The following is a 25,247-nucleotide window of genomic DNA, read 5'->3' as shown; positions in this document are numbered from 1 at the left end:
TGTAACAGTATAAAAAGTTCATTGATCTGGTTTCAGATTCCAGATTGTAGCTAACCTATACATAACTACTAGTCAAGATTTGGTGTCATATCATAGAAGAATGTCCACAATTATTTGAGAAGGCTATTAAAATATCTTCCCTTGTCCAACTGCATATCTGTGTGAGGCCAGCTTTATATACTTCAATCAAAATATGTATTGCAACAGATAGAAAGCAGAAGTTCATATGAGAATCCAGCTGGATTCTATTAGGCCATACCTTAAAGAGAATTTGAAAAAATGTAAAACAGTGTCATCTACTAGATGTTACTATTCTTTTTTGGAAAATACTTATTTTTTCATTTAAATGGGTTATTTGTATTACCATTTAACAGATATGTTTAAATGAGTTAATATATAAATATATATTTGTTTTCAGCTCAATTTATGATATGGTAAATATCAATAGATAAAACCAACATAATGGTCCTTTGGGGCAATAATTTTTAAGAATGTAAAAGTGTCCTAAGATCAAACTTTTATTTTATTTATTTTTTTAAAGGAGATGCAACCTCACTTTCTGTTTTTCTTTTTTTTTTTTTTTTTTAATTTTTATTTATTTATTCATGAGAGAGAGAGAGGCAGAGACACAGGTAGAAGGAAAAGCAGACTCCATGCAGGGAGCTCGACGTGGGACTTGATCCTGGGTCTCCAGGATCAGGCCCTGGGCTGAAGGCGGCGCTAAACCACTGAGCCACCCGGGCTGCCCAAGACCAAAATTTTATTTTATTTTTTTAAAAATATTGTATTTATTTATTCCTGAGAGAGAGAAAGAGGCAGAGACACAGGCATAGGGAGAAGCAGGCTCCATGCAGTGAGCCCGACGTGGGACTCAATCCCAGGTCTCCAGGATCAGGCCCTGGGCTGAAGGCCACATTAAACCGCTGAGCCACCAGGGCTGCCCAAGACCAAAATTTTAGAACAGATATTCTAAGCTGTCTTTCATAATAATATACTATTTTTATAATTTTAATAGAGGAAGGTAAATATAAAACCTAGAACAAAAGAAAAATCAAAAACCATAAAATCAGAGTAGTCATCATTAGCATTAAAGAGCTCAGACTCAAAAAGTTTAGAGTTACTTTAATTTTTTATTTTTTAAATTGTTTTTAGAGAGATAGTCCTAGTGGGGTTGTGTGTGGAGAGGCTGGGGAGAGGCAAAGGGAGAAGGAGAGAGAGAGAATCTTAAGTAGGGCTCGATCTCAGCCTGAGCCAAAATCAAGAGTTGGATGCTTCACCAACTTGGTGGGCTAAACCACCCAAGCACCCCTAGGGGAACAATTTCTTTTATATATTTGAAAGTTTTAGCCTCTGCATACTTATCTGTTTTGATATTTCTGATTTTGGTTGTGTGGACATGCTTAGAGGAGTCATATGAACTCCGTAGCTGAGAATAGTTCAAGTCTGTTTTGTGGTATAATGTAATATTATTCATTTTTTTAAGGAGTACTTTTTTTTTTTTAAAGAAACTTTTTTTTTTAAGATTTTATCTATTTATTCATGAGAGACACAGAGAGAGAGAGAGAGAGAGAGAGAGGCAGAGACACAGGCAGAGGGAGAAGCAGGCTCCATGCAGGGAGCCCGACGTGGGACTCGATCCCAGGACTCCAGGATCACGCCCTGGGCTGAAGGCGGCACTAAACCGCTGAGCCACCGGGCTTTTAAAGAGTACTTTTATTTATTGTCATTTTTATCTATTGTCAATTTATTGTCATTTTCTGAGAGCTGTATAAGAATTTCAGATTTCACAACTTTCTATTTATACTCCTTCTAGGTAATATTGCCCTTATTAATATTAGTTTTTACCCTTATTTTTATAGGTGGAAGGAAGGGCAGTTGTGACATTCTGAAAATTTTGATAATTTACATCTATTGACTCTACTCTTTGCATTAACTATAATACAGTTTGGTCTTTTTTTTTTTAATTTTTTTTAATGTTTATTTATTTATGATAGTCACAGAGAGAGAAAGAGAGAGAGGCAGAGACACAGGCAGAGGGAGAAGCAGGCTCCATGCACCGGGAGCCCGACGTGGGATTCGATCCCGGGTCTCTAGGATCGCGCCCTGGGCCAAAGGCAGGCGCCAAACCCCTGCGCCACCCAGGGATCCCTACAGTTTGGTCTTAAATGTAATTAACATGTGGATGCTAGACCACTTAAATGTCATTAAAATCCCTGTATGTAGATAAAAACATACCATGAATTTGAAGTAATCAGAATATGGTATTTATTAGGTTCTCTTTTTTTCTGCTATACCCCTCAAGTTCTGTTGATCAGAAAAGGAAAGCTGTGGAAATGCCTGGGTTGGTTGAGCTTCTTCTGACTCTTGATTTCTGCTCAGGTCATGTTCTCAGGGTCCTGAGATTCAGCTCCATGTCATCAGACTCTGGGCTCAGCAGGGAATCTGCTTGAGATTCTGTCTCCCCCTCCCTGTTCCCCACTGTGTGCTCTCTCTCTCTCTCTTTCTCAAATAATAAACCTTTATTTTTTTTAAAGGTTTTATTTATTTATTCATGAGAGACACACAGAGAGAGAGGCAGACACAGACAGAGGGAGAAGCAGGCTCCACACAGGGAGCCTGATGTGGGACTTGATCCCAGGTCTCCAGGATCACGCCGTGGGCCAAAGGCAGGCGCCAAACCGCTGAGCCATCCAGGGATCCCATAAACCTTTAAGAAAAAAAAAGGAAAGGAAAACTGTGGAAGAATGCTAGAACCTTTTTCATTGTGTAGAAACTCTTATTGATGACAGTTCTGATTTAGTCTTACAGTTTGCCTGTTTGTTTTAGGCGCCCACCAGCTGACCTCTCCTCCTTCTCAATCAGAGTCTCTACTTGCCATGTTTGATCCACTGTCTTCACATGAAGGTAAACTAGTCAAATCAGCTTTTTGACTCTTACCCTGGGCAGAAGAACAGAACCAAAACCCTTTGTTTATGCCATTGTTGGATCAGTTGTATCTCAGTTGCTAACATTTTTTTTCCTGTGTTCTAGGGGCTTCTGCTGTGGTAAGGCCAAAGGTTCACTATGCCAGGCCATCACATCCACCACCAGATCCCCCAATTCTGGAAGGAGCAGTGGGAGGAAATGAGGCCAGGTTGCCAAACTTTGGTTCCCATGTTTTAACTCCAGCTGAAATGGAGGCATTCAAGCAAAGGCATTCATACCCTGAGAGATTAGTTCGCAGCAGGAGCTCTGATATAGTATCATCTGTCCGGCGACCTATGAGTGATCCCAGCTGGAACCGTCGCCCAGGGAACGAAGAGCGAGAACTCCCTCCAGCTGCAGCCATTGGTGCTACTTCTTTGGTGGCTGCACCTCATTCATCATCTTCATCCCCGAGTAAGGACTCCTCAAGAGGAGAGGTATGGGACACAGGCCATCTAGAAGAATTTTGCTAATTGTGGTCAGCTTTAGTGTTCTATCTGCCTGGTTCTCTTAATATCTGAAGTTAACACAGTATATATAAATCTAAGAGTAAGGATGGACAGTAGTCATGATTAAAGATGATCTGTCAGTGTAGTTTGTCCACAACTTGGGAAACTTGTACGGTTTTGGTTTTGTAGTAATATATTTTGCATTTTTATGACACTTTGAACTTTTCTCCAAGCAGTTTTATATCTAATTTCATTTAAACTTCACAGTTCCCTTCTGAGATGAGAAATTAAGTGATTTGTCTAATGTCACTTGATAAGCTAGTAAAGGAACTATGGGCTGTTTGACATGTGATCTCAACTCATTATAATTGGTGATCGAAACATGAACTTTGAAGTTGCTTGGATCTGGGTTTGAGTCTCAGCTATGCCACATGCAGGCTATATAACTTTGGGGAGGATAGGGTGATAACTTTTTTTAGCCCTTTATTTCTCATCTATAAAAAGGAATTAATAGTAGTGTTTATCTCCTAAGGCTATTGTGAAGTTTAAATGAAATAAATATCCTTATGCTCAGTATTTGGCACACACCCCATTCTTAATTTTATTATTACTACTACTGTTGTCGTCTCTGCTAACCCCCTAGACTTCATGTGCATTGCACTTACTCCTTCCATAAGTATTTATTGAGTGCCTACTCTATGCTAGGCTCTGTATTAAGGTTTTGATTTACTAACAGTAGTAAGATAGCACTTGCTCTCAAGCCAATCAAGTCTGGTGCTTAAAAGGTACACTTCCATGTTTCAGAAATTGCCTATACAGCAATAAGAATAGTTTTGCTTTTAAGACAAACAAGAGTGGTTTTTGTATTTCACAGACAAACTGAAATCCTTTTCATAGTAATTTATCCTGCTGTCCAACTCCAAATAAAGCATCAAACTTTTTCTACAGACTGAAGAACGCAAAGATAGCGATGATGAAAAATCAGACAGGAACAGACCTTGGTGGAGAAAACGTTTTGTTTCTGCCATGCCCAAAGGTAATTTTATAAAATCGTAGAATTATATTAGCAACAAGAAGCAAAGCCCCCAAATCTCTTTCAGAGAGCCAGTATCTCAGCTCCTCTGTGAGGCTTGCCGGGCCTGAGTTTCTAGCTGTTTTGAGGGTGTAGAAAATGGAATCACTCAGGTGAATGCTAAAGGCAGACCTTTAGAAATGAAAGTTCTTGTTCTTTGCAGGGAGTAGTAGTGGTTTCATAAATGGAAGTCAGGCAGGTCATGTTTAAAAATCATGTACAATTCAGGTTAAACATAGGACTTTTGATATTTGTATTGCTGATAATTACTGCAGGAAAAAGGGATGCTATTGGTAATTAAACATTGAGAATTCATCCTTTACATTCCTGGAGTAAACTTAATAAACTTTTTACGTTTATGTTTGTTGAGAATATCTATATCTTGAATATTAATAATTGTTTATTTTGGAAGGCAGTTGTATAAAATTGTTTGCTCTTTTTTTATTTTTTATTTTTTTGGTGAATAGGCTGGCATTGTAGCAGTAGATATTGAGATTTGAGTTGGCAAAAGTGGCTCTTCCTGCAAGGAGAGATCATCCAGGATTAAGGCTAGGGAGTTCTTCCGAAGTCCTCTTCTCAGCACCGTGGCGCTCAGGAGCTGAGGAGCACTGCTTTCAGCCGCACTCAAGCCCCCTTGATGAGGAGAGATTGAGGCTCAGAGCTTTGAATGTTGTTTTCGAGCAGAGGTTAAGAAGCAGTGGTTTGGATTTCTTCCTGTAACAGATGACCCCAAAGCAGATTCTGAAAGCTTCTTTAAGAATCTTCAATGCTGTTTTAAGAATGATTATCAGTTGACACTCGGGATTTTTTAGCTTTTAAACTTTTCACCTTCCTTTCACTTAGAAATGTTGGCACACCAGTTAATACTCCAAAATGACTGCTGTCTTCCAAGTAGTGCAGTATGTTATGTGTCACACTACTGACTTTATTTAATTTCCAGCTCCTATACCATTTAGAAAGAAAGAAAAACAAGAAAAAGACAAAGATGATGTGGGGCCTGACAGATTCTCAACACTCACAGGTTTGTAGACCGTGGACTTCCTGGCTCCTTCATTCCCAGAGCACATATTTCATAGCACTGTTTCTTGGGCGCCATAAGCGCTGCCTTTTTAGCAGAGTGTGTCTGTGTGTGTGCGGTGGGGAGTGTGTTCTTCATGGCTCTGTGGCTTCCAGTTGGTTTGCCGCAGTGAACTTCAGTGTGCTCTTCTGCAGACCGCCACCATCATCCTCATCCTCATTATCATAACTTCTGTTTATGATGAGGCCCCTGGTGCTGAGCCTCCAGGCATACCCTACAGTGCAACATCCCAGTGGGACGATGCCACACAGGGCCTTTTAGGAAAAGGTGATGATGGTTTTAGTGTGATGCATGCCCCATCTTTGGATCATTGATCAAATAGCTTTCTCTAATGTTGATCATAGAATTCTAAATTTATTCCCATCTATAGTTCTTGATTATTCAGGATCACAATGAAATTCTGTTCTACCTAATCATTTTCTTTTTTTGTGATAAAGTGTTCAAACAATATCATAAATTTATAAGCTTTACCGGTTTTTTGCAGCTTGAATCATTTTAACATTGCTATCTGACCCAAGGAAAATACAACTAGGGATTGGGTTCTTACCTTACACAGTATTTGTGTTTTTGCAGCTTCTGTTTGGCACATTATGAGTGAGCACCCTAAAAGGAATGAGTTCGAGAAGTAGTGTTAATTGACCCAGCCTTGAGTTTGATAGCTTTGTATTGTTTCTGATGGCTGTAGAGCATCTAAATGGAAATTAATTTCTCACCTCTTTTTTTCTTATCTTGATTTTCAAGTATGTTATCCTACTAAGTTAAAATGAAGATTTTTATTAAAAGATGATACAGGTTTCCAAAGGACATCCTCCTCAAGAGCTCAGTGTAGTACAGGTAGAATCCCATTTTAATGCATGTTATTCTGGTCTCTGGTTCCATGTATCTGGATGTATTTCCACGGTCTCTAGCATACATCCCTGCTTTATCTGGTGCAGTGACTCTCCTGGAATGAAGGGCTTTGAAAAGCAGAAGCTGTGTGTCCAGGCCAGGGTTCCCTGTGGAGAGCGGTCAAGCCTATCTTACTCAACCCGCAGATCCTTGTTGAACATCTGACCCATGCCAGGCACTGTGCTAAGTGTTGTGGGTATTGAGCCAAATCACATGGCCCCTATTCTTGAGGAGTCTACAGTCTGAGAAGAGTTAAAAACATATTTATGTTTTCTTTCCATGTTCCTAATGTTAGACCACCCCCAGTGTTTATGGAGTGAAATACTCTTAATGAAATCTCATGTCTTGAAAATGTTGAATTAATAACTGGAGAAGTTACAGATTGTTTTGCTTGTGTCTTTAGGCAAACATTTTTCTTGGTTCTTGGTGCCTAATCTAGAAGCTAAGTATAAGTTTTTTTCATAAAGTATTTCGTTTTCTTTGTGTTTGATTCATGCAGTTTAGCTTGCCAACTAGTGTAGAAATTTCTGCCCAGTCCTAATTAATGGCCTGTTGAAGATTAATCATTAAATCAACTTTTAAAGGTTATGAAAGTAAATTTCTTAATGGTCTGTCCATAATGAGTCACCCAAACTATCTTTTTTTTTCATATTCTTTCCCAGTCTTTCCATATTTGTACATGCCTTTTTAATGATTAGATCAGAGTATTGTGTAGTTTTGTATTTTTCTTTTAGTAAATGTTATTTTGTAAACTCTCTCCAGTTTCTCCCAGACACAGTTGGTTTTAATAATTTGTATTGACTTACAGATAATCTGTCATATGATTTTACAGTATTGTGGATGTTCTCTTGCTTTTGGATACTTAAATTGTATCCAGTTTTTTACTGTGAAAATATTGCTCACAGCTTCTTATATGTAGCATATTTTATTTGTTTTCATTACTTTCCTGGGATGAAATTCTTAAGAATGGCATAGAAATAAATGTTATAAGCAACATTATGGCTTTCCCTATGGTTTGCCAAATTTTATTGTCCATTTTTCAGAACGCTCAAGCCAGCACTCAAAACCAATAGCAAAAAAGTATTTCCCCTCCAAAGAAAGATTTTGTAATGATAAGAGTTTTATCAGTTTACATTTTGAAGAAGATCAGATTTTATTAGGACTCTTTTCGTGCATTCAAATACCATTATAGCAGAAAGATTAGTTTGGCAATCCTGTTTCTCTACAGTTTACTGCAATTTTACAGAGACGTGGATACTAAATTTTTTTTCCCATGGAAACAGAAGAGCCCATGAGCCATGAGCTCCCTATACCTGATTTCCTCTTCCCTAAAATGGAGGTAATAAAAGTACCTCCCTATAGGGTTGTTGTAATGATTAATTGAGATCATTCATATAAAGTGCTTAGCACAGTTCCTGGCACGTGGTAAGTGCTCAATAAATAATAGCTGTTATTATTATTAGCTTCTCTTAACACACACACACACACACATATAAAACTTAGTGATTTTTTTAATGTGTTTTTAGACTTTCTGAAAAATGGGATTCTACTATAACGTGGATATTTATGGTTACCTACTTGATTTAGATCTATCTCAGGAGTTTGCATTTCACTATAGAACTTTATTTTGTTCCATAGATATGTAGCAGTTCTCTGTCTTGATGACTGTTAATTGATGACTCTGCCATCTTAGATGCCAGGAACACATTTTGACGTGCTGATTTTGCTGACAGGATAATGGTCCTGACAGTAAACAATGCTGCATCTGTCATGGTGATAAGCTTTTTCTCCATGTACCCTGGGTACAATTCTAGCACTTTCCAACAGTGGCTAGATTCTCTAGAAGTGCCTCAGACACTATTGCAGGCACAAAAGTACACTCTTCTGGCAGCTGCACTGTCGTGGTGAGATTCATTCAGTAAGACAGTGTTGATATCTGAAGTTTTCAAATGTGTAGAGAGAGAGTCATACAGGAAGGATGGAGGAAGGAAGTTTTTTATTTTTTAAAAGGGCATAATTCTAAATTTGATACTTTCCCCCTGCTTCAGCATGGAGATGTCTGAATATAAAATCTGTATATGAAGATGCATTGTTGGAAGTTCTGTTAGTATGTTTGCTAATAACAGCAGTAACTTGAGTGGAAGCACTTTAGAAACCCATCATTCATGTAGTCTGCACTGAACTTCTCAACACTGTCATGCAGAATTTTGACAATGATGAGAAAGTGGAGCTAATCCACCCAATTTGTGCTTCAGTAAGGCTCTCAGAAATGGGATAAGCAGGCAGCTGCATGGTGCCTCTTAACATTGAGATATGTGCTCTTTTTAAGTCTTACCTCCTAATCCGCCTTTTGGATTATGCTACTGGTGTCGTACTAACATCAGAATTGCTACCAACCAAGGGGAGCTAATTCTCTCACTCTCCTTTTCCCTACAGATGATCCCAGCCCTAGACTCAGTGCACAAGCTCAGGTCGCTGAGGATATTCTGGACAAATACAGGAATGCCATTAAGCGAACCAGCCCCAGTGAAGGAGCAATGGCAAACTATGAAAGTGCAGGTGACAATCATGATAAAGATTTGAATACAGTTGACTCTGAACACTGTGAGGGATGTGGGGGGTAAGGGGGTTAGAGGCACCAACCTCCTGCATAGCTAAAAATTAATATGTGACTTTTGACTCCCCCAAAACTTAATGACTGATAGCCTACCGTTGACTAGAAACCTTAACAACAAACAGTTAAGACATAATTTGTATGTTTTATGTATTACGTACTGTGTTCTACAATAAAGTAAGCTAGAGAAAAGACAATGTTGTTAAGAAAATCATAAGAGAAAATGCACTCACAGTACTGTATATATTTATTGAAAACAATCCACGTAGGAGTGCCTGGTCAGCCCAGTCAGGAGAGCTTGTGATTCTTGATCTTGGGGTTGTGAATTTGAGCCCCATGTGGAGTGTAGAAATTACTTAAAAATAAAATCTTTTAAAAAAGAAAGAAAGAAAAAGAAAAAATCCACATATAAGTGGACCCTTACATTTCAGACCTGTGTTGTTCACAGGTCAAGTGTACTCACTTTGGTCCCAGTGATAAAGGTGATTTTTTTTTTTTTTTTTTGAAAAAGGTGATCTGAGTAAAAAGTAGTTTTTTAATAGTTACTTTGAATAGCTGTTAGAGAAATATGGTACAATCCCCAAGGTAAAGTAACAGGAAAGAAAAGTACATAGAGACATAAATTGTAAAATGCATGTGTTTATGCTTGTATGTGCCCAGAGTGTCCCTAGAAGAGTCTCTGACAAACTGGTAATGGACATCAGCTCAAGGAGAACTTAGTAGGGAGCCTAAGAGTGAGTAGGAGTAGAGGAGAGTTTCCCACATTTACTATTTTAAAAAGTTTAAAATAACAAAAGAGTTGAAAGAATAGTACAGTTAAGGTCCATTTTCCTTCTACCTGGAATTCATTAGTTGTTAACATTTTGCTACATTTTATCTGCATATTTTTTCTTTTTTTTCTGAAGCATTTGAAGTTCTCTCCTAATAAAGATAGTTGCCCTCATAAGCACAGTATCTTTATTATACTAATGAATTTTTATTCCTTTTGATTTTTTTTTTAAAGAGGCAGAGTTTGTTTTTTGTTTTTTGTTTTTTTTTAAGATTTATTTATTTATTCATTCAGAGAGAGCGAGAGAGAGAGGCAGAGACACAGGCAGAGGGAGAAGCAGGCTCCATGCAGGAAGCCCGATGTGGGACTCGATCCCGGGTCTCCAGGATCACACCCCGGGCTGCAGGCAGCGCTAAACCGCTGCACCACCGGGGCTGCCCTCCTTTTGATTTTATACATGAGTATATTCTCTAAATTGGTTAATTAAAAACATAAAAACAACTGCAGGAGCCCCAGATCTGTTGTGGCTGCTTTTGTGAGTTGGTCCCAGCTCATCATTGGGCAGTGGGCAAAGCTCTAGGAAAGAGATGAGTCCTGAGTGCGCATTTCACCTTCGCCACCAGGTAGCTGAGCACCGTATAGCAAGCTGTTTTCTCATTGGGTAGGATTCCATGCCTGTAAAATGAAGGTGTTATGTGAAATGATTTTTGAGGCCCCTCTTAGTTCTGTGGTTCAGGGATTCTGATTAAAGCATTATCTGTTAAGCCACAGACTTTCATTTCTTGGATTATGATTGGCATACAAAATATAAGTCCTCTTCTCACCAACTGCTCTCTCAATTTTGTTTAAGTGAACTTTTTTTCTTTCATTTTTGAAGAACTCTGACGGTAAAGCACAGTGCTAATTTATGGTTGAGTAGCTCTGAACACCTTCTAGTGCTAGACTCCTCCAAGTTAATCTGCTTCTGTCCTCTCTTGGGGGGTGGGTTTGTGCAGAGGTCATGGGTGACGGTGAAAGTGCACATGACTCTCCCCGTGAGGAAACACTACAGAACATCTCGGCTGATGATCTCCCGGATTCTGCGAGCCAGGCGGCCCACCCTCAGGATTCTGCTTTCTCATACAGGTATTTTTTTGATAAGATTTCGAATTTGTGGGTTTGGGCTTCTCATCACCACTGCGTTCACTTCATGTCAAATGATTTTTTGGGCCACTGAGTAAATGTATAAAGTAGAAAGATAAGAACAAAACTATTTCCTGAGAAGACTGCTTCACTCTGGATGCCATACATCAAAGGCTTTAATTCAGGGGTGAAAAAACAACCACCACCTGTGCTCACAGGGGGCATGTAAGGTATTTAAAGGACACAGGTGACAGTGCCTTTGCCCACACCAAGCTCCCCAGCCATGTGAGAACTGCCAGGGAAAACTGAATGGGTGGCAGAGTAAGCTGCCGTTTCAAGCAGTAGAGCAATAGAAAGATCTTATCAAGTGGTGAGCTTGTCCTGTGGTGGGATCAACCTTTCTCAAGAGATGTGGTGGAAGGCATTCTTGGTTTGGGTGGTGGGATGGTTCTGGTGACCTCTGTGGCCCCTGCTCACCCTGCTAAAAATACCGTTTCCTCATTCTCCTCATAGTGCCCATTGTGGGACTCAGTACATGTTACAGGGTCCAAAAGAGTTTGTTGTTGGACTGATTCTGGTGACTTTGCAGATTGATCCCTGCCCAGAGCATTTCTGTGGCCTTGTTCCTTGGGTAATTAGAAAGCCTGTTCTTTTGAGATGTCAGTAAATTAAAAATTATCTCTTATTGGGATGCCCGGGTGGCTCAGTAGTTGAACATCTGCCTTTGGCTTAGGGCAAATGATCCTGGGGTCCTAGGATCGAGTCCCGCATCAGGCTCCCTGTGGAGCCTCTGCCTATGTCTCTGTGTCTCTCATGAATAAAAAATAAAATCTTAAAAAAAAATACTATCTTTTATTTATGACCGCTTGAAACATTTGGGTCCTGAGGTAGCATCTTGATTTATATAGTGAGTGTTCATAAACAGGCTGCATCTGCATAGAGAGATTAATGTACTTTTGACTCCTTCTCCTTCAGAGATGCAAAAAAGAAACTGAGGCTTGCTCTTTGCTCTGCGGATTCTGTTGCTTTCCCAGTGCTAACCCATTCAACAAGGAATGGTTTACCGGACCATACAGACCCGGAGGGTAAGTTTTTCCTGTATGTTTGGGATGAGCCATGTGAAACTGCCTGTATTCAACCTTATGTAAGCTTTATAGCAGTTCCACTTGGTTCCATTAATATATTTGTATGAGCCTCAGGTAAGGGCACTTCAATTCCTGATACTTCATTAAAGTGTTCTCTAATTGAGAGTGACAATGCGGCTTAGTTCTGCCGATCTGTGGTAGAACAGAACTAACATCCCAGAGGCTGAGGGATGGCATACAGTGGAAATCCCTGACAATAACAAATCCTCCTCCCTCCCCTCTCTCCCTTTGGTTTAGACAATGAAATTGTGTGCTTCTTAAAAGTTCAAATAGCTGAAGCAATTAATTTACAAGATAAGAATTTAATGGCTCAACTTCAAGAAACAATGCGCTGTGTGTGCCGCTTTGATAACAGAACTTGTAGGAAACTGCTGGCCTCTATTGCGGAGGACTACAGGTAATTGCCTCAGCTTTCTTCACTTTTCACCTGGCTACAAGAATCTTCTCTGTCTTTATTTCACAAGTGAATCTAGGTTTACTATATGCTGGCCCATGCTGGGCCATGTTACCTGGATGTAGATTTCTGAGGAACACATTTTTGTTTATCTGGAAATGTAGTTGTAAATGAGCAACTCTCACTAACGGAGAAATGTCGTTTCCTTCAGCTTTGCACAGAAGCAGTGTTAGCAGAGGTGAGGCCAGGATAACTAGAATATCCTTCCCCTTTTCTTGCGAGTGACTGGAAAAATTACTTCCCTGGAGTAGGGAAGCAGGAGTAGGCCTAAAAATTGCTGCCCTTTCTTTGCTGCCAGCCCTATGCTAACAGTTCAGAAGAAGAACGAATTGAGATTCTTGGGAGATAAAGAGGCCCCCAAGGCTTAGGGAATGGGCGTTCTGACGATTGTTACAATTAGACTATAAGCGAATAACCAATGATATATTTAATGATCTACTGGTATATTAATCTGTATTTTGTTGTTATTTTAGTCTTCTGTAGCAATCAATTTCCTGTAAAGTATGAGGTCCTACCAGCATGGAGACTGTAGGCCGATATAAAATAGATCAACAATGCCAAGGGTCTTAGTAACATTTTGTGAGTTTAGGTAGCTAAGTGTTCAGCCCAGTAGGTGTTACTCTGTACTAACGTGCAGAATGGTTCTGTTTCTGGAGCTGGCAGCATGTGTAATCAGTCCTCAAGACAGTTGTCTCAGCCTGACATGGCTAATTTATAAAATCAAAGTCTGTGAGGTCATATTTTTTTAAAAGAAAAATTAGGACTCTTAGTTGCCAATAAAGTGTGCACTGTATGTATGTGATATCGTTACAAAGCTATTTCCTTCTAGGAAAAGGGCCCCCTATATTGCTTATCTCACTCGCTGTCGGCAAGGACTGCAGACCACACAGGCTCACCTGGAAAGGCTACTGCAGAGGGTCTTACGGGACAAAGAGGTGGCCAATCGATACTTCACCACTGTCTGTGTGAGATTGCTGCTTGAGAGCAAAGAAAAGAAAATTAGAGAATTCATTCATGGTAACTATAGACCCTTAGATTAAACACCTCTTCAGCCAAGTATTAGTGGGGAGATTTGGAAATTTTTGTTTTGCTGGTATGATGACTTGTATGTCTAAGTCCCTTAAGTGCCCAGGTGTTTTATGGAGTCTTAATAATTAAACTTTGATGTTAAACCAGTGAATTGCATTTTTATCGTGGATCAAATACCTACAGTTTATACAAAATTGGGAAAATTGGTTAAAGTTTTGGATCCACAAATTTTTTCTCATATTTAAAAATAAAGTATATCATTAAAAAATTTTACTTTCATTTTTTATATTTATTTTTAAAATTCCATTATAATTGAATGTACAGTGTTATATTAGTTTTGGTGTATAGTATAGTCATTCAGCAAGTCTGTACATTAGTCAAAGCATGTCATTTTTATTTTTATTTTTTATTTTTTTTAAAGCATGTCATTTTTATAACAAACCTTTTGCTCTTAAACTTTTGCATATTTCTTACCTTTCTCCTGATTTTAACGATTTGGCCACATATTCCCCTGAAATAAACCATACCCAGATACTTTTGGCTTTAAGAGTGTAATATCTACATAACTAGTTAATAAAATGATTTCTATGATTTCCTTTTTAAAATTGTTCAGCTAGTGTATTTAAAAAATTATTATTTTGCATTGGAGACTTTCAGCAACTCACAGCAGCTGATGATAAAACTGCTCAGGTAGAAGATTTTCTGCAGTTCCTTTATGGTGCGATGGCCCAAGATGTCATATGGCAGAATGCGAGTGAGGAGCAGCTTCAGGATGCTCAGCTGGCCATTGAACGGAGTGTGATGAATCGGATTTTCAAGCTTGCTTTCTACCCTAACCAGGATGGGGACATACTTCGTGACCAGTGAGCACTCCCATGTTTACTGCGTCCTTGTTGACCACGTAGGACTCCATCAGCCAGTCCCATGGTTTACACAGGCTGTGTGTGAGACTTAGTATGTGCCAGTAACGGCAGCATGTGTTAGGTTTTTTGCAGGATCAGAAAGCAGGCTAGCACCCTGTTTTCAGGGAAGTGGGGAATTAGGCCAGAGGGTGTGTCCATTGGTATGGCCTTTTTGGAAGGCACTGCTGCTCTTCTGCGTCATCTGTTCTCTTTTCTCCTCTCCTTTCAGATCTTGACTGCAGCACTGCCTCCTTGACCTTTCCTACTAGGTCACATCCCTGGCAGGATTCTCCTGGGCCTGTGTACCTTTCTTTAGCACTTGCCACAGTTGTGGTTTTACATTTGGTAGAGTCATTCCTCAGCCTACTGCTATTGACATTTTGGACCAGATAATTCTTTGGTGTGGGAGGCTGCTGTTTGCCTTGTGAGATGTGTAGCAGCATCCCTGGTCTGGACCCACGAGATGTCAGTAGTACCCCACCAGCTGTGAGAACCAGAATGTCGAGGGGCAGAATCACCCCCTTCTTGATCACTGCTATATGTGGTCATCTGGTGATGCTTCTCTTCTCCACTGGATCATTGTCTCCATGAGAGCAGGAACATAATACTTTTATTCACCACTCCCCCAGTATCAGGCACAGTGCTTGACTTCTGTATGTTCATTATCTATTTATTAGGAATGAAAAGCTCTACATTTGAATATCAGAAAATATCTGGAAATGTATGGTGCATGAATTATGTCTCAATAAAGCTGATTTTAAAAAGTAATCCTAAAAAAAATTAATCCTGAAAAAAATACCTAGAGTGGTAACAAGGGTTATATTTTGAGTAACAAGGCTAGGGATAATTTTGTATTTTCATTTTTCCTTTTTTGCATTTTCTTGAGCACTGCTTTACAACCTTGTTTCTGCCCTAAGCATGTTGAGGTGGCTGCTGTGGTCCCCAGCAGTAACACCACTGGCTTACTGTGCCAGCGGCTCTCGGGGTCCGTATGATAGGACCTCAGGGTGAGTCATGAGTGGTTTATAGAAGGTTTCTTTTTTCTTCTTCTTTTTTTTTTTTTAAAGATTTTATTTATTTGTGAGAGATAGAGAGAGAGAGGCAAAGACACAGGCAGAGGGAGAAGCAGGCTCCATGCAGGGAGCCCGATGTGGGACTTGATCCTGGGTCTCTAGGATCACACTCTGGGCTGAAGGCGGCACTAAACCGCTAGCCACCCAGGTGCCCCCTATAGAAGGTTTCTTTCATGTAAATGCTAAGATATTACGTGTGTGTTCTGTGAATGGGTTAAGATTATTCGAGCCTGACTCTCCCACTGGTTCATAATCTCAGAGGTACACCCAGGCTTCTGTACTTACTTCACCAAATGGGACCTGTTTTCTTTTCAGAAAAAAATGGGATAAGGAGTAGAGACATTCAAACTGTATTTACTGCAAAGAAGAACTTTGAAGCAGATTATTCCTACCATCTCCTCTATGGCATTTCTGTAGGCTTTATAGAGTGGGCAGTTAACACAGTGTTCTGGAAGGAACAGTAGAAGCTAGGAAAGCTGGGCTTAGCTCCTGCTCCTAACCTCTATGTGACCTTAGGCAAATCCTTCTCTGTTTTAAGCCTGATTATTTTCATCTATGAAATGAGAGAGATGTTGAGTATTCTCAGAGTCCCTTCTCTTATCTAAGCTTCTGTGATCTTTGGTTTCTGGCTTTTGATCCCTCTCTTTTACTAATTAGTGTGTCCAGATGGCTTCTGGACTAGAGCTCCTCTCCTTTCTCTCTTGGAATGCTGTCCTCAGCTAGGATAGAAGGAATTCCCCACTCTCCTTGTCTCCCCTCAGCACACTTAGCATTTCTAAGCAGATCCTAAGTGTGAGACTTTTTTTGACAAGATGGAATACTTAGAGCTAAGAGATACTCTCAACATAATTGTAATCTGTATCTTGAAATAAGTCTAATTGTTTAAAATGTTTTGAAAAAAATCAATTATGACTCTGTGCCTTATTTTCTGAAATATGTATTTACATATGTGTTTTTGGGTGTTTTCAGGGTTCTTCATGAACATATTCAGAGATTGTCTAAAGTAGTGACTGCAAATCACAGAGCTCTTCAGATACCAGAGGTAATCTAGGATTATGTGGCACAAGTGGTAATAATAGTTGCTCAATATACTGTATGATGTTAGCAATTTTTCAGGGAAACAATATAATAAATTATAAGACACAATTTGCATTAGATGTAATTCTAAGTTCTCAAAGGTCCTAGGATTAAAATTCCGTGGCATGGAACAGGACCTCATTAGGGAGCTGAGGAGGAGGAGGCTGCACTGAGGGCTCCTAGAGCCCCTCCACATGCAGGCAGGGCTTCTCGTCCATAGCCTGCCCCACCTCCCATAGCAGTGCTCTCCATGGATGTGTTTTGTTTGTTTCAGGGAGAGCTCGTGATTGTGGGGTAGGGAGGGGGGTCAGAAGGAGAAAGAGAATCTTAAGCAAGCTACCAATGCAGGGCTCAAAACCACAACCCTGAGATCATGACCTGAGTGGAAACCAAGAGTCAGACGCTTAGCTGACTGAGCCACCCAGGCACCCCTCTATGGATGACTTATATTGATGTTGCTGCAGAAAAGTCCCATTTGGTCACACTCCACAGAGTGTGACAACTACTATTCCAGGGGTGGAAATTAAATCTGAATGTGACATCAAAATTACCTTTTAGTGTCATACAATTTTTTTGTGTGTGTGTGGGATTTCATTATCTCCAGTTTACTTAATTTGCTTGTTTACACACACTATCTCTGTGTGCATAACAGTGGCAAGAGCCATTCCCTAAATACAGTCTGGTACTCAGACTATGACAGATGCACATGAGAAATAGTGTCATACGATTTTTATAAAATAATAGGAAAATTTCAAATATGTAAGTGTTCTGGTGGTTTTATTAAAGTCCCCTTAATGAAACATTGATAATTATCTTTTTATTTTTTGAATCTCTTATTTCTAGTACTACTTCAACAAATGTACATGTTTTTATTTATTTATTTTTTTTAAGATTTTATTTATTTATTCATGACAGACAGAGAGAGAGAGAGAGGCAGAGACACAGGCAGAGGGAGAAGCAGGCTCCATGCAGGGAGCCCAATGTGGGACTCGATCCCGGGTCTCCAGGATCACGCCCCAGGCTGAAGGCGGCGCTAAACTGCTGGGCCACTGGGGCTACCCTGTACATGTTTTTAAGTTTTTTTCTTTCAGAAGTAGCTTGTTTCTGCTTTTAGAATCAGCTACTACATATAGAGAAGTTCCATTCTAGCTACTTAAGAAAGATAATTTTTAAAACCTTTATGAATTCTAGGTTGAGTGTAATCATATGCCCTTTTCCCCATTAATTGATATCTGGGTTGCTTTGTTCAAAAATATGAAGCAAATTATTTAAAAGTTTAAAAGTTAAGCTTTTTAAAAATTTTATGAATTCTAGGTTGAGTGTAATCATATGCCCTTTTCCCCGTTAATTGATACCCAGATTGCTTTGTTCAAAAATATGAAGCAGGGATCCCTGGGTGGCGCAGAGGTTTAGCGCCTGCCTTTGGCCCAGGGCGCGATCCTGGAGACCCGGGATCGAATCCCACGTCAGGCTCCCGGTGCATGGAGCCTGCTTCTCCCTCTGCCTGTGTCTCTGCCTCTCTCTCTCTGTGTGTGTGACTATCATAAATAAATAAAAATTAAAAAAAAAATTTTTTTTTTTAAAAATATGAAGCAAATTATTTAAAAGTTTAAAAGTTAAGCTTTAATCTTAGTGGAAGGGGAAAGAACAGCAGTCTGGTTTGAAGAAAGGAAAAGGCACCAAGCTTGCTCTTCTGCTTCCTGACATGGAGATTGCTGTTGTGGCTTCCCGTACGTAGTTGCTCTTAGATTCAACATCTGTTTGTCTGTCTGTGGTATCACTTAGGTTTATCTTCGGGAGGCACCCTGGCCATCTGCACAGTCAGAAATCAGGACAATAAGTGCTTACAAGACACCCCGGGACAAAGTGCAGTGCATCCTGCGAATGTGCTCCACCATCATGAACCTCCTGAGTCTGGCCAATGAGGACTCCGTCCCTGGAGCAGATGACTTTGTCCCTGTTTTGGTATTTGTGTTGATAAAGGTGGGCCCCTTGTTTATTAATGAAATGACTTTATTTGGCATTTTTGAGCAGGGGGGTGCAGGGCTTCACATGCTGCAGACACCATGGCTCTTCCCGGTCTCAAGCTTTGTGTTACCCAGAAATTAAGTGTCTAATGTGAGGTTTCGTTCTGTCTGGAAGTTAGGTTTTCAAAAGAAAGAATAGGAGGACCAGATTGCTAGATGAACATTTTCCGCTGTTATGTGCCTGAAGTTCTTGGTTGGGACTTGGTTGTAATTATTAAGTGAATGAACAAACGAGGACAAGTTGTTTTTATTGTGCTCTTCTCCCACATTGGATTCTTTGTAGTCCTTGTCACATGAACTATCAAATCTCCCAAACACCTCTCCCTTCTTTTAGCCTCTTATTTTGTAATTGTGCCGTATTATTTAAAAATGTACTGATCTCTTTCTCTCTTTTTTTTAAGATTTATTTATTTGAGAGAGAGAGCACAGGGCAGGGGAAGGGGCAGAGGGAAAGAGTCTCAAGCAGACTCCCCAATGAACACAGAGCCTGACAGCAGGGCTTGGTCGTACAACTGTGAGGTCACGACCGGAGCTGGCATCAAGAGTTGGATGCTTAACCGATTGAACCACCCTGGCACCCCGTATTTGTGCTATTTCTGCAATCTTAGCTCAGTCTGCAACCTGTAGGATCAGTGTGCAGTCAGCCTTTGTAACCCCTGCTGTTGGCCATCACTCTTCTCTCTTCACATATGGTGTGTCTACTTCCTGTGCAGAGTCTGTTTGAGCTTGTTCTGAGGCACAGGCCGTAGCTCTTCCCAACCACTTAAAACACTTGTGTTTTCTCTCCAATGAAGAAAGTGAAAAAGCACAAGATGTTAGATGTTACCTCTGACAACAGAGGGCATATTATCTTTTTAGTTTTTTTCTTTCTTAGCTGATTCTACCTGGACTTATAATTCAGTTGGCAAACAGCATTTATTTCCTCATGTAACATTTTGTAATCCTGGGATGTTGAGTGAGTGTGCTGGGATTGGTTCAGCCTCCTTAGGGACCAGCAAGTTTCAGTGACTTACAAGGATAGAAAGCTCCAGATAGTTCAGCTGGCATTAGAACCCAAGTTACCTTTCCAGTATACTGTTGTTTCTCATAGTGGTTACGGTTTATAAATTACTTCCAAAGAAGAATTTGGGGATGATTTTCAAAAATGAGTGGTTAACTCTTTCACAGATAAACATTTGAAGATGTTAACTTAGATGATATTTGCAGAGCTATACATGTGAGTATATGACTCTCTTATTTTTCACTTCTCTAGGCAAATCCACCCTGCTTGCTGTCCACTGTCCAGTATATCAGTAGCTTCTATGCCAGCTGTCTGTCTGGAGAGGAGTCCTATTGGTGGATGCAGTTCACAGCAGCAGTGGAATTTATTAAAACTATCGACGACCGAAAGTGACCAAGACGAAGGCCCACCAAGGCAGACTGTTAGGCGGGCAAACAGATCTCTTAGAAAATGTACCAGCTGCTTTGAAGGCTGAAGATTGTTTTTGTATAATATTGTACAGTATTCAGACATTTTAAAACAGATCTTTACTAAACAGATTAATGAGTTAACAAGCAGGTTCTCTTTTCTTTGGGCTCTTTTTCTTTCTGTTGCATATTTGATTATTTTCTTGTCCCAAGTAGAGAATAGTACTGCAAAAAGGGACCACATTTTTCAGGTATTTTGAAATATTAAAAAACAGAACAAAATCTAGAAAATTCCTAGATCTCCACTCATGGATACCCATTTTCCCTTTTATTTAAAAAAAGAAAAAGAACAATACACCTCTTTATAGATGCTGTCTAATCTTATATGCATCTAATGGAAGGAAAATACCAGTTGCACTGAGACTTGTAATGGTGGTGATATTAGTGGCATTATCTATAAATACACTCACCTAGGTTGAAAAGCTAAGAAGGAAATGTAAATATAATATATATTTATATTTGATGTAATATGGACATCTTCAGATTCTAATAAACAAGGAATACTGCTGATAGTAGGTTGTGATGTACCCTCTTGTGAAATGGTTTCCTGGACAAAGTTTAAGCTGAGCTTAAAAGCAACAAATATATAGAAATATTTATTAAAGTGGAAAACAGTTTCTAGAACTTTCTAGGTGTGGAGTTTGATGCACAAGGCTGACTTTGCTGAGAAGTATAACAATCACTTAGACATTCCTCACCATGGACATCCTTGAGCCTGCAGAAGGAAGGAGGTAGACTCTTTAATTGCCATGCATTGTGTACAAAGGAACAGGAGACACCTAATACATTACTGTGGTACTTCTTATCTGAAATACTAAATACAGTGTAGAAACCCCAAACAGAACTCCTTTCAGACTTTTAATTGTAATATATTTTTGATGATTTTTCACATTGAATGACAGACCAGGAATTCAGTGAATGTCATTTTTTTAAAAACTAATTTGTATTGTCTGCTCTAGTGATACAAGTTTTACTAGTGATAAACTATTTTAATCAACCATATTATTCTTATGGAAAAAAATCTATTTTGACAGGTTTCTGTGCCTTTATTTCTCTCTTCCGAACAAAAGTATATGTTTTAGTATTTTGGTTTGATTGTGTAGTGATAATCAGGAATGGGTTTTGGTGTCTGAGAAATTGGCTGAGGAGGCACACCAGAGCTTCAAGCACAAGTCTTGTACATAAGTCATGACTTTCACTTTGTATGTTTCCTAAACATGGTTAGCTTCTTTTATAAAAAACTCAGTCCCATACTTTGAGCCCCTTGTTGCTGGCAGCATTTCTAGGCATTTTTAAGGGAACTGTGATAAACAAGCTTGAGCAGATGAATTCAGAGGCTGTCGTCTTCTCTCCAAGACCTCTGTGTTTAATTGTGCCTAAAGAAGCTGGATTTTCTGTATGTCTCCCCCTCTTCTCATTCATTTATTTTAAAATACCAAAATAACAAAGTTGCATAGGAGTATGGGATGTGGTTTCTGCCTTTTAGGGAGAGAGAAAAATTAAACTAGTACTACAAAATGTCCTTTTGAATGTTAGGTCAAGAAATCTGTGTAGAGTCAGTGCTTCATGGGCTGTAACTGTCAAACTTGCCTAGGTATTATAAGTCACATCCTATCATAAATACTTTACAAGACAAACAGTCTGACACGATTTCTGAGACCTGGTGGGGAAGGGTCCATTTACTTCAGCATTTGATTCAATAAATGTTAAGTCAATAGAAGACATGGAATAGTCATTATTATGAGATTTCATAGAGATTTTTCTTTCTCCAAATGGTTGCTAAACCTATGCTGTGTTATTATTATGGAAATAAATGTGAAGCTGTGGACATGGCACAGGGCTCTTTTCTGTGGAGGAGAAGGTGGTGAGTTGGGGTGTAGGGCTGCACTGGGGGCAGGAGGAGCTGTGCAGTGCCTGAGCCAGTGGTGAGTGTAGAAGCCCACATGTCTGGTGTCAGATGATACCTCTCAGGCAGGGACTTGGGGCTCATCTTGGGTGCTAGTGGAGGAGCACAGCCCAGCTGTTTAAGGTGCAGCTAAATTTCCCTCTGGAAACTCTGTTAGGAGCATTAACAAGCCAGCATTAACTGTTGGTGGTTTGATTTCATGGCCTGATTTACGATAGTGTTAATTTCTGGGTGTAGGAATCAGTAGCTGTCTGCATGGCAGTGGTAGGCTGTGAGACAGGGAATAATTCGATTTTGCTCCTTCAGGAAGGAGGAACAGTTCTTTGGTTCTTACTGTGCTTCCTCCCACTACTTATTTTGCGTGAAGGATTAGTGCAAAAGTATAAAATCACCCATAGGAAACATTCAGTAGCCACTGGTTATTACATGGAATTTGCAATGATAATGGATGTTAAGTGGAGAGAGAGTGGCTCAGTTCCCTGAATTCTTGTGCAGTTCACTTCTCTAATGAAAAAGGAGTTTGTTTAAAAAAAAAAAGAAAGAAAGAAAAAGGAGTTTGTATCTTGTGTTAGTATTCTGCTTCTGGAGAAGTTAAGTAATAGAAATACAGATTGAAGATTGTCTTTCCTTGTAAAATTTTTTTTTTTTTTAAACCAATGTTTTGTTTTCTTTCTCCCCTTTAGTTCACATTTCAGCCATAGTAATTGCTTTCTTCTGATTTTTCTTTTAAAGACCTGCTGATGAAACCCTTTTTTATACAGATATTAAATCCCTGTAGTAAGAGAATTAGGCTTTGTGAGGGATTGAAAATAGATGTGATGCATGCTTTTTCTTTTCCTGTTTTGTCCTGGAAGCCTTTATTTAATCCAGACTTTCAATATACACGTTGCTGTTGCTGAGGTGCATGAGCAAGAGAAGAGAAACCTGGCCCAGCAAGGCTGTACTTTGGCCCTGAGACCCCGTAGCTGACTGTGCATGCCATGGGGATTCCGATTTGGGCCAAGTAAAGGTCAACTACATATTTTAAGTGGGTGAGCTGTTAAAGATTCCTTTCTCTGATGTGATTGGGTGTGGAAAGGGGAAGTAGGACCACACTTGCTCAAAATTATTAGTGGATTACATAGAAGTGATAGAAGTGTAGTGGGGTTAGCTTCCTCCATGTATTAGACTTTCTCTTCCTGCCTTTCAATTCCTGCTTTATTTCTTTAAGGAAAGAGTCTACATTTGCCCTCTTTTTAGTTCTTTTAAGTCTAGTGGATTTATTCTCTATGTAATTGCCATAATTTGGGGTAGGGATTTATCAGAAACAATCTTCTTGAAGCTCAAAGAATTTTTCATAAGTAGATTAACAGTGATGAGATATTTGAGATATTTTAAATGCCAAAATGCTTGAGAACTTTGCCAGATTAATACTTAATATATTTTAGAGTGTAGGTTACCCAAGAAGTAGGATGTTCTCAAGAGTAATAAAGCTATTCCTGGTCATCCTACTTAAGCTCAAGAGAAAGGAAATCCTCTCCACTTAGTTAATGGCAGACAGTGTGGGCAGGGGCCACACAGGCCTTAAGAATTCACCCCTGCTGAGTTGATACTCTGTCTTGTTTTACGTATTCTTGTGCTTCACCTGTATTAAAAAGCTTTGTACTGCCTCTCCTCTTGAAACTGATAAAAACCTTATAAATAAGCCTCAGTTAATGAGCTTGCACAATCTTGTATATGTACAGGAAACTCATCCTGTCCTCTAATGTGATTACTAATGTGTGGTATCCTGTAAACCTGATTAAAAAGGGAGAGCAGTTGAATTCACTGGATTTTATGTTTCCATCATCTATTTTGTATGCAGAAGCATTTCTGAGTTTCTTTGACTTCAAATATTACTAATTTCTCCATGAATTTACACTTATCTTCATCTGAATCTCTAAGGATAATCTGTTAAGTATGGTCCAGGAAGGAATGGGAATGAACAAGCAGTTACTAACGAGATTGTGAACATCTGCTGTTTTAACACAGTTCACATCTGACCGTTGTATTTGGTAACTATTCGTCAGCCTGTGTTCTGAAAGCAGAAGTCCTAATAACAGTATTCACTGAAGCCTTTATTAATCTTTTCAGCTAAAGGAAGGTGCTGTTGGAGCCCTTGTCACAAGCTCACTCCACAGGCTTCCCTCGCTGGTAGAAAGGTGCTTTCTTTATATTGATTGCACTTCATTTAGAAGGAAACATTAAAAAATTTGATTAGAGCTCAGTTTTCATTCAGTCTGTTCAATACTAAAATTAATGCTATCATTTGCCTAAAACTGAAAACAGAATTCAACTTTTCTTGTCAATTTGGCACTACCTATGTGCTTGGACTCTTGTTATGTTTGTACCCACTGAACCCCTCTTTCCAAATAAATGGCTCTGTAGCTCTTCCTGAATGATCCTGAGCTGTGACACTGTTTAGCTAGGCCTCTCTGTAATGCTGCCTATAAAGTGTGTCACAATCCTGAGAAGCAAAATCATTTCTCAGAAGTGCCTCTTGGCTATAAATGTGTCCTCTGCCTAGAGATTTAAGTATTCATTGAAGAGCTTTTGCTTCAGTCATTTCATTCTAGAAGAATCCTTTTCCATCTTCTTGGGATACCAAAATGCAGAACATAGACTTCTAAAAAAAAATTGACCAAAGAGGCTGGAAAATCTCTGGTTGTAGGGATTCTGAAAACATCTTCCACATTTGAGAATAGCTCTCATTCCAAGTCATTGAACCTGTTGTAGATGTTGAACATGAAAACCACAGTAGACTTATTTCTGTTAACTAGGAATTCAGCATATTGCTGGCCAAAAACATTAAATTTTATGTTCCTGTGAAAAGAGTATCTGATGTGATTTTTTAAAAAGTAATCTCTGCCCAAAGTGGGGCTTGAACTCATGACCCTGGAATCAAGAGTTGCATGCTCCACCTACTGAGTCACCCTGGTGCCTCTTCTGATGTGATTTTTTAAAATAGGATGTTTTCACGTCAGCTTTCTTTACCCCTCTTAATTTGTAGGGTTTTTTTTTTTTTTTTTTTTTAAGATTTATTTATTCATTCAGAGAGAGAGAGAGAGAGGCAGAGACACAGGCAGAGGGAAAAGCGGGCTCCATGCAGGAAGCCCGATGCGGGACTTGATCCGGGGTCTCCAGGATCACACCCTGGGCTACAGGCGGCACTAAACCGCTGCACCACCGGGGC

The 25,247-nt window shown here is 39.5% G+C and overlaps 1 protein-coding gene across 4 annotated transcripts in view; it reads left to right on the top strand.

Annotated features, from left to right (window-relative positions):
• The window catches only part of GAPVD1 (GTPase activating protein and VPS9 domains 1), an 83,553-nt gene extending 59,706 nt beyond the window's left edge, over positions 1 to 23,847 (top strand). For 2 of the 4 annotated variants that reach the window (XM_025475146.3, XM_025475143.3), the window contains exons 14-26: positions 2,827 to 2,904; positions 3,031 to 3,401; positions 4,362 to 4,449; positions 5,426 to 5,506; positions 8,888 to 9,010; positions 10,830 to 10,959; positions 11,932 to 12,041; positions 12,339 to 12,498; positions 13,385 to 13,572; positions 14,234 to 14,447; positions 16,529 to 16,601; positions 18,422 to 18,619; positions 19,916 to 23,847. In XM_025475146.3, coding sequence (XP_025330931.1) covers positions 2,827 to 2,904; positions 3,031 to 3,401; positions 4,362 to 4,449; positions 5,426 to 5,506; positions 8,888 to 9,010; positions 10,830 to 10,959; positions 11,932 to 12,041; positions 12,339 to 12,498; positions 13,385 to 13,572; positions 14,234 to 14,447; positions 16,529 to 16,601; positions 18,422 to 18,619; positions 19,916 to 20,056 — 1,955 coding nt within the window. In that variant the 3' untranslated portion in view covers positions 20,057 to 23,847. The remainder of the gene's footprint in view (positions 1 to 2,826; positions 2,905 to 3,030; positions 3,402 to 4,361; positions 4,450 to 5,425; positions 5,507 to 8,887; positions 9,011 to 10,829; positions 10,960 to 11,931; positions 12,042 to 12,338; positions 12,499 to 13,384; positions 13,573 to 14,233; positions 14,448 to 16,528; positions 16,602 to 18,421; positions 18,620 to 19,915) is intronic. The other 2 variants (XM_049115030.1, XM_025475147.3) reach the window with 1 other exon arrangement.
• Positions 23,848 to 25,247: the final 1,400 nt, after the last annotated feature.

Source organism: Canis lupus, chromosome 9, assembly GCF_003254725.2.
Source record: "Canis lupus dingo isolate Sandy chromosome 9, ASM325472v2, whole genome shotgun sequence".
Lineage (NCBI taxonomy): Eukaryota > Metazoa > Chordata > Mammalia > Carnivora > Canidae > Canis > Canis lupus.
This window is presented reverse-complemented; position numbering and strand designations above follow the sequence as displayed.